This window comes from Lytechinus variegatus, chromosome 17, assembly GCF_018143015.1.
Source record: "Lytechinus variegatus isolate NC3 chromosome 17, Lvar_3.0, whole genome shotgun sequence".
NCBI lineage: Eukaryota > Metazoa > Echinodermata > Echinoidea > Temnopleuroida > Toxopneustidae > Lytechinus > Lytechinus variegatus.
Genome location: NC_054756.1, coordinates 19,528,634 through 19,538,716, shown reverse-complemented (window position 1 = coordinate 19,538,716; position 10,083 = coordinate 19,528,634). Strand labels below are relative to the sequence as shown.

The following is a 10,083-nucleotide window of genomic DNA, read 5'->3' as shown; positions in this document are numbered from 1 at the left end:
AGGAGAAACAATTAACAAGCAAAAACTGGCATTTCGCTTAACCCTATCTAGGCCGGGGTATTTTGGGAGTTCATATGGCTGGGGGGGGGGGGGGCTGAAAGGCCCCCCCTATGATCTCGGCCGTCGACCACGCGATCGCGCCGAAAATTGGCACGCGGGTTGCCTGGGACATAATCTGCAAGAATTTATTTCATGTGAATTGCTATTAAGTGAATATGCTAATTTATGCGTAATTAGTATGCGAAATCTTACTCTTTCCTCCAACTCCCTAAACAAAGCTCCAAATGTACTAATTCATGGTATAGAAACTCTTTGTGGTGTTTTTAGCAAGTGTACAAGAAAAAAATTGCGATATCAAATCATTTTCTTATGTATTATATTGTTTTGTTTTCAATTTCTTATGTATTTCCTTCTCAGTTTTTTGGGACCTTTTGTTTTTCATTGTTTTTTTTCAATGAAATTTGTTAGGGACTCTTCTGTGATCATAAAAATTCTAAAATAAATACATTTAGACCAGCAAAACTAAAAATAATATTACATTTATGAATTTTAGTTGAAAACACAATTTGCATTGACTTTGTACACGAATCACGTTTTTGAGCAATTTGTGGTCTGACATGCACTAACATAATGTTGCGTAATATTGGAACCACGTACCCGGGTGACGCAAAATTGGTCTCAAAATTTCGCGCGGCGAAATTATCGCGCGATTTGTTGAGGGGGGGGGGGGGGCTCGAGGGCCCCCGGCCTAGATAGGGTTAAAAAGGGTGATATGAGGGGGAGAATGTATACATTACAACAATTCAACCTAATTTCCAGAAAATCTTTGGGGTGCCGAAGCTGACCCGCTTCCAAGGGGCATGCGGTAGAACAAGAAAAAAAAAACAATGAATTTTTGGATTGTTATGTAACCTAGGTGGGACCATACTATGAGTCTTTTGTACCTTTGGCATTTAAATAAGAATAAAACGAACTACTCCCAACTCCTACATCAACAGATTGCTTAGTAAATATAAGGGGGCGGAGCGTGCATGAATACTGAGTCATAATGTCTTTAATGTGGATTTAGTTTCAGTGCGGTTTATTTTTCATAATAAAAAAAAGGTACAAAACAACGATTCTATAATGCCAGATTGCAAGTAGAAGGATGAAAATATGAAGGGAAATCTATTCAAAAGCAGAGATTCGACTGAGAAAAGGGAATAATAGAGGGGGGGGGGATAAATATGAATAGAAGGGAGAGAGAGAGAGAGAGAGAGAGAGAGAGAGAGAGAGAGAGAGAGGGAGAGAGATGGAGAGAGATAGGGGAGACGTGGTATTTTCCATTTTCTTCACAAAGTTTTTGAAGAAGACACAGAACGATTCATTCTATTTTTATTGTGTTCATTTTATTTTATCTAGAATCAATAATGAACTTTTTTCAATTTATTTCATCCATTTCAGTTTAAACAAACACTACGCACAACCAACATACCAACTCGAATACACGTATGCAGGTGTTGTTCTAAATTAAAGGGTGGAACAGAGGGGAACGTTAGAAAGCTGATATTCAATAAAGAGAAGATCCAATTTTGATGAAATATGCAATGTTATGCTTGTTGGGTTTTTTCCTTTTCATTCAAATCAATTCTTTAATTGGATCGAACTTGTCCTTTACACAAGTCTTGTTTTAGTTACAGTCAAAGTCACGGTTCAAATGTAGACATTAAACCTAGCTGTACAAACGGGACGTGATAATAAAGTTTAGATCACGTATCTTCTCTTAGTGGAAACATAAGTATTCGTGTGATAGATCAGGTTTGGATTCCCCCATGGGTCAGAATCTGCTGGTTTGTTGAGGCAAGTAAAAAGGCTTTTTGTTCCGAAAGGATAAATTAAATTTAATTCATGTCCTATTGTGGGTACTACTAGTAGTTTCTTCAATCATGGACCTACCACTCTGAGGTAGGTCCATGCTTCAATAAACGGTACATAAATGGTCGAGTGACCTTGAATTTTTGATTCATGGATGTTTATTGTCATGACTTTGCAGTGAACTGGAATTTTTGGTCAGTTTGTCGCAAATTTGAGGACCCTTATTGTTCATATTTCTTTTCTGCTGACCTATAGTTGTACATAATCTGACGGGTTAACGTGTATTATATATAATTCTTTACTCTTAAAGATATGCATGCCCCAGGGGCGTTGTTAGATAGAATAAAAAAAATAACAGACGAGAGATTTTTTTGTTTGCTGCCTCCTGTCCAGGACACTGGGAACATTTTGAAGGGGGCGGTACTAAAGTTATAATGAAAAGAAAAAAAAGTTTTCATTCCAATTTGAAGGTCGTTTTGGTCCTAAGACAGCAAATAAAGGTTTCAACACAAAATGTCTGTCTTTTAACATACATTTCTCAAATTTAGGCTCCCAGAATTCCAGGGGTGCTGCCAATTGATAATAATACACGCAACAACCCCTGGGAAAATCTTTGGGCCATGATACTTTCTGGTTTTCCGTCGGCGGTGACAAATTTGACCGACGATTTGAAGAAAAAAACGCTTACCAGCGTTCGCTCATTCCACTCGCTCGCCAAAATACCCTTCTTTTTCATCTCTCTTTTTCTTTTTCTTTTTCTCCTGTTTTATTTTTGAAACTCAATATTCAACTTCGTTATTTATAACGACCATGATTCGATGAATGTAAATATATTTAATCAATTGTATTTAAGTGTTATTTGAATCATTGACAATGCCCTGTAAAAAAATATTGGGTAGAATTTTTACCAACACGAGGGTAATTACACAGCAAAACTGTGGTGTTAACCAGTGTACATAGAGGACTACACCAGTTATTTTACACCGGTGTCGAATTGGTGGTGTTAGTTTTACAGCTATAGGTGTTATTACAACACCTATGGTTGTTACATTTACACTCTTTGTTGTTATGTTCAATCTCCAGGGTGTAATTTTAACACCTCAGGGTGTGGTCCTCTATTAACACCAATTGGTGTCAGTTTTAACACCACAGTTTTTACAGTGTATGTGTCTAACCAATCTGGGCAGTATTTGACCTAATGCGGGAAGCATGATGTCCAGTAAGGTTGAAAAATAAGCAGCAATTACTTTAGAATGGGCAAAATTTTCATCACACTGGATAAGAATAAAAACGTCCAATGTTGGTTGGACACATAATTATCCCCATGGGGCACTTTTACCCAATACTTTTCAGAGTGCATGTTATTCAGCCTTTTGGGCTGCTTTGTGTAATTCACTGAAAATAAAATAAAATTTTACTACTACTGCAGTCCTATATTTTCGTAAATAATGATTTTGTAATCTTTTGGAAAAGTTCACAAAAGAGTGGTTCTATCATGAATAGGGGACCGTTTCATGAAAGTTGTCGACACTGACAACTTGACTTTCTCCGACAGTTACCGTAGCAAAAGTCAGAGGCCAGTGTCTTTCAGCCAATCAAAATAAAAGGATTTCACTGACATTGTCAGCGCTGACAACTTTCATGAAACACCGCCAGGTCTCATAAAATAGTACTGAACTTTGATTCGTGCTGTATTTAAAAAGGTTCCCAGGAAGAAAAGAAAATGCCAACGTAAGACTACGTACATACGTAAAACTCACGTCATTCCCAAATTTTGCGATATATTTGTCAACATCGATTACTATGCGCAGAGGAACAAATACGAGTACGCAGGGCGCTCCCATAATTCGCGTACTCGGTCTCAAATTTATGTAACCCTGCGCAGGTTCGTATGAAGCCCTGATTTTCCGCATCTTGATCACTGCTTGGAGTGAGAGCATTCTCATGCATCGTTCAATGTCCAAGTTGATTGCGCATGAATGTAACCGTACTCTCTCCTGTAAGGTCCGCCAACGCTTCTCGGGTAGCACTCATGAATTTATCATCAAGAAGTAGATGTCGAAGTACTGGTTCGTCGACGTCTAAACATCGCGTGGTCAAGTCCGCTGCGACATCTTCCGCGCTGCGGGTTCTCTCCATGTCAGACAAGTCTCGATTCAGGCCAAGAAGCTGGCGGAGTTCGATGTCATCTACCGTTTTGTCGTTTATCAGTTTCTGCAAGTCATTTTGTAGACTATCCAAAAGCCCGGTAGTGATCGGGCCTGGCTCCACTAGACACACCCTATAAATAAAAAAGGGAAATTGGATAACGTATGATAGCATCATGAACACACAATTTCGTACAATTTAAATCGTTTTCTGTTGAACACTAGCTGATGCCTAAAAAATGTCAAGTCAAAAACTACGTCAATCCTTTAAATGCGTTTCTTGAAACACGTTACTCTTCCATTATGCGCATTTAGATCTAGTGGAAAGTCCAGGGTTCAAACAGGACTCTACGATCGGGGTTTCCCAGACCTAACTCTTTACACCATGAACTATAGCAACTGGTTCTGAAGTCTGAATTGTTTTAAAGAAGAAATTTCGCTTAACCATTCTACACAAGTCCCCTGCTCCAACCTACATGTCCGGTAGAAATATTTTCTATTGGGTAATATATAATCATGTAATAGCGCTATGATATAATCCTCACCTAATGTTAAAAGCTCTCACGCTGGATGCCAGAGCTTCGAAAAACCCCTCAACACCGAACTTTGTTGCGCAGTAAAGATCGAAGTATGGCCAAGCTGCAAATGGAAAAGGAAATAAAAGAACCGAATGCCATTTGAATTAAATAGATGGGAGGGAGAAAATTAGAGAAAGCAAAATAGTAAATGGATGCTGTTGAAAAGTTGAATAATACATATACGTAAAAAACAACAACAGCAATACTGGTAGACAAGCGGTAATGTGTGCGCGTCGAATAATTGGTACGCGCATACAAATATAAATCATAAGGAACACTAGTGCGAGCTACCACCCGTCTGTCAGCAGCAAGTGAATGAAAATGGACGCTGGAAAGAAGGGGTGGAGAAGGGGGGGGGGGGTGGAAGAACATATGTTACCTTGCCTAGACATGTCACTCGATACAATGACAATTCTACCCGCTTTTCTCTTTTTCATGTGAGGCAAGACCGCCTGAGCTAGCCTTATTGGTCCAATAGTATTAACGCTGAAAATTTTGTCGATCTGCTCCCGCGTGACCCTTTCGGGAATTTCAACGAATCCGACTCCAGCAACACTAACTGTAAAGCGGGAGAAAGAGGAAACGAATTCAAATAAGGTATGCACAAAATGTTAAATCAAATCTAACAAAAAGTAAAGATGGATGAGAAATGGCGCATTGGCTAATTACTCGAAATATGAACGTTCTTCTTCCCAGGTCAACATGCAGGAAACTATTGGACAACAGCTATTGCTGAAAATGTCTGGTGTTGAAATAAATAGATGAAATGGAATGGAAACAGGGGAGAATCCTTCGCATATTATCACTATTATTAGTATCAACTACTACACCTCCTCGTGGGGGTCAGCGCGGAGGATTGTCTTTTTTTTGGGGGGGATAAAAGATAATCCTTAGCGCTGACGCCGAAATACCTCCTCCTCATTTCACCACCACCACCACCACCACCACCACTACTACTACTACTACTACTACTACTACTACTACTACTACTACTACTACTACTACTACTACTACTACTACTACTACTACTACTACTACTACTACTACTACTACTACTACTACTACTACTACTACTTCTTCTACTACTATACTACTACTACTACTACTACTACTACTACTATACTACTACTACTACTACTACTACTACTACTACTATACTACTACTACTACTACTCTACTATACTACTACTACTTCTACTATTATGACTATTTCTACTCGTTGCTGCTGTTGTTTCCGACTACTTTACTTTTGACTGGAATGCCTTGATAAAATTTAGCATTCCCTTCTCGTAATAAATCGCTTGGACATTAACCGCACGAGGCATGAGGTCTTAGTATCGTTGAGCTAGGCCACTTACTTAAAGGGGAATCCAACCCAAACAAAGACTTGTTTTTATAAGAAAAAGAAAAATCAGACAAGTTAATAGGTGAAAGTTTTAACAATATTGGACAACAACAAGAAAGTATGAATTTTTAAAAGTTGTAAATATTGGTAATCACTATACCCATGGAGACTTCAAATTGGCCGCATATGGGATGTCATAGTGATGTAAGGCAAGGACTACTCTTCATGTACTCGATACATATTATGGCTAAAATGTCATTTTTCCCAAAAGTTTTATTTCAAATTATATTTTTCTTTCATGAGGACATAAAAATATACTACAGGATTATATTTAGATTGCTGCCCCAGGGGAATAGGTAATTAGGAGAAAACCACAAATCCCTGATAATAAAGTACATGGCCTATGGGAAAGTTGTCCTTGCCCCTAGTCATAATTTACTTACCCAGTTGCCAATTTGAAATCTACATACTATTAGTGATCTCAATTTTAAAGCAGCTATAGCTTTCTTATCGCTTGTCCGATTTCTTTCAAACTTTCGCCATTCTGTTTAATTTATTTTTCTTCTTCCCAACACAACATTTTATGGCCAAGGCTGGATTCCCCTTTAATATATCAATCCTGCCGTGTTCTCTGATGACGTCACGAACTACGTCGGAAATGTTGGTATCGTTTGTAACATCCAACTCCTGATAAAAATTGTTTTATTCAGGGAGCCCCTACGGCGGCCACGAGATTCGCCTTTTCCGACATGGCGATGACGGAGGCTATGACGATGTAACGCTGATCTATGTCCAGAGCAAGACGTTTGGCTGTCGCCAGACCGATGCCTGCTGAACATCCGGTCATAAGAACAATTTGAGGAGCCATTGGGATGCAGTGAGTCAGTCGAACGTATATTCTTTAGGTATAAATAAGAACAAAGAGATAATATAGGCACAGAAGACATGTTGAAGTGGGGGGGGGGGGGGTGGTGAAGAGCGAAGAGAGTGACAGGAAGAGAGAAATGGATGCAGGTATGTGTGTGTGTTGGTGTGAGTGTTTGTGTGTGTGTGTGTGTGGGGGGGGCAGGGTGTATGTTCTTCCGAGGCTCCAGTCAGTTGATAATTTTTTTTTGCTATAACTCTACCTTTTCTCCATGATGTATATTCTGTTATTTAAGGTACAATAATGTAATGAAACAATAGAAAAGCATTTCTAACCTATTTACGGTTGGTTTTCTATTTTATTGAAATGCATTTCATTTTTTATTATCTTTTCAACCCTATAGTTTTACACAAAAATTGGGCAAATAAAGCTATATCTATAGATTCAAAGACTTAAAACCACTAATTTTGATGACGATGACTAATTAACGCACCGGCCCCGAGTCTGATTGTTACACAATAGTGAACATGACTGTATACGGATTCTTTATTCATTGCTTTTAGCCTTCACCTCTTGCACTTGCACGCACCGAGTACTCTTTTTGTTATTTCTTTAATTTGCCGTAATACCAAAAATTGTTCTTTCATGCTTGATCCAACAGATTTACTGAATGCAGAAATCTTGTCACCTCGACGTATACAGCTAACTAATTCTATAATGCTTTCAAGAAAATAGTTGATGTGTGAGTGTATGTGTATGGGAGGGTGTGTGTGTTTGGGGGAGGGGTGATATTGATGTTTGATGGCAAGAGTCCGGGCGTATTTTTTTGATGTCAGCATTCCTTCCATGGCTCCATCGACATAAGAGGGCGCATTATCACCAACAGGTCTTGTTGAAGATGGGGGGGGGGGGGGCAACCTACTTTACTTAGGATTTGGAAAATACCATTGAATCGGTCTATGTAACACTAAAAAAAAAACTATATCTGAATTTATTAATCAATACCGACAATAATGTTTGAATAAAGACCCATTCACGCAAAGGTTATCACTTCACAACCGGATGACATTCCTCATTAAACGAAACACACAATACAGATTTTGGCATGGATTCGCGTGCCTGAGCATATAATGGTATTGATATAATGAAATTGATATTAACTCACTCCAACCCCAACAACCGTTTGATGATCCGACCAAGTTGTACAGTTTCATTTTAATAACATAATATAACTTTTGGCAAATCAAGGTATAGCAAAATAAATTCCTCCTAACCCCCTTTAGTAAAGACTTTGTAAAGTTTTCTTGTCAGTCGCCTATTTATGACGTAATAATCGATGTGATGCGATACGAACAGGGGTGACATAAACCTAAAGGTGAGAGGGACTGAAGACCACCTTATACATGTTATAAGGATGATAATCATTTTCAAATAAATAATTGGTACGATAGAATCACACTACCCACCGTTCCAAGTTCTCCCTTTTTCCCCCTTCGTCTTATTTTTTAATGTTTATCCCCTACTTCAGGGGGGGGGGGGTAGGAGGGCCAATACAGCCCCACTGCCATGTTTCGTACAACCCAAAAGTATGTACGACTGCATATACGAATTCAGGATATAACAAGGAATGAAGTCCAGTTATTGACCGACAGAGAGACAGACATTCATCGGATTTCCTTATTACTGCCATTGTTATTTGAATAATCATTCTCTTCATGTTTACTATGAGACCCCCGTGAATTATGTTATGGTTGAAAGAAGCGGTCCGTGTTGTTACCGAAGGTGAAACAAACAAAGCAATTAAATCCTGACAAATCAATGTGCATTTCTGAATCACAATTGGTAAATGTAGTTCTGTGTGTCCCTTGGGAAAAAGTACACCTTATTTAAGAAAGAGACAATGTTTTGTAAGATTTCTGATCATGTATACTCCCATTTCCCCAAGTTCTCTGCTAATATTTCACAGAGACATAGCGTGTAGAAGAGTTTGTGTACCTTTCAGTATTGTTATTGATAACATTATTTGTGAGTATTCAAGGAATGAAAAAAAATCGTCTGCTTCTCACTTTTGCTGCTCCAAATTTTGAGCATGTTGATGGAAAGACATATTCCTAAACAGGACATCAACAATAAAAAAAAGACTAGGAAAACCATTTCTTGTAAATGATACGCCTTCGGTGTTCGCTATTGTCGAAACACCTGCATGTCCTCATTAAAATGCACGTATAATGTTAATCTTTGAGAGTGTCCATTTATTTTAAGATCCATTGGCAGTGTAAAGAGTGTCTAAAATCTCCATGCGTACAAATTATGAATGGGGCAATGTCCACATAATATTGTTGTTTCCCTTATATTGTCGTATCACTACAATGGTTTAGAAACCATTGCAAGTCGGGTCCATAATGTTGGGCACTGTACAGTAACGTATAGTCTTTCCGCAACATATGACGTCCACTCGGCGTGCTATACGCCTCTTTGACCTCAATTCCGTCTACCAGTATTCCATGCCCATGATCAATTGGTAAAGCAAATTTTCCGAGTATTTCATTTCATATCTATTTTTTTAATAATAAAATGAGGATTACATGCATGATAACAATCATAATTATTATTGTAAGCTTACCAGTCTTGAGTCAGATCGACAAATCGTACGTATGGCAACACGATTTATACATGCATTCATGTATGGACGTCCCTCAATATAACTGCACACGATGCCCGGACATAATGCTTTGGCCCGGTGAGGCTTTGGGTTATGGTTATTCCGGGTGCAACCAGGCCCCTGGGAACGGTCCTGGGAAACGAGAAAACTTGTTTAAGGGGTCATATTTTGGCAACAACTTATTTGGGATTCAAAATGTGTAAATGCAGCCAGCGAAAAAACGTGTTTAGGGGCATTTTGCACAGAGAGAAAAACTCGTTTAGGGCTTTGGAAACATTTTGTTCACGCATGTTACAATATTACATTTTACTTTTACTGCCCCCCCCGGGAACGTCGCACCGGCGGGGCTCCATGAAGAGGGCCAAAGGGGCCTTGCCCCCCCCGCTCATAAGAAGGGAAGAGGAGGGGAAAGGAAGAGAAGCAAAGAGAGAGGAAAAGAAGGAATTTAGAAAAGAACAGAAAAAAGAAAAGAGGGGAAGGAAAAGAAGAAAAGAAAAAATAAGAGAGGAAAATGGGAAAAGAGAAGTAAAAAGAAAGAGGAAGCGGAGGGAAGGAAGAAAAAAAAAGAGAGGAAAGGGGGAGAAAGAAAAAAAAGAGAGAAAAAGGGAGAAAGAAAGAGAAGAAAAAAAGGG

General features: G+C 38.8%; 1 protein-coding gene across 1 annotated transcript; it reads right to left on the bottom strand.

Annotated features, from left to right (window-relative positions):
* Positions 1-3,807: 3,807 nt before the first annotated feature.
* On the bottom strand, positions 3,808-9,501 carry LOC121430931 (retinol dehydrogenase 8-like). The gene is given in 6 exon segments (XM_041628363.1): positions 3,808-4,135; positions 4,547-4,640; positions 4,959-5,138; positions 6,530-6,621; positions 6,623-6,823; positions 9,413-9,501. Coding segments are annotated over 5 exon segments (864 nt in total). The 5' UTR covers positions 6,793-6,823; positions 9,413-9,501.
* Positions 9,502-10,083: the final 582 nt, after the last annotated feature.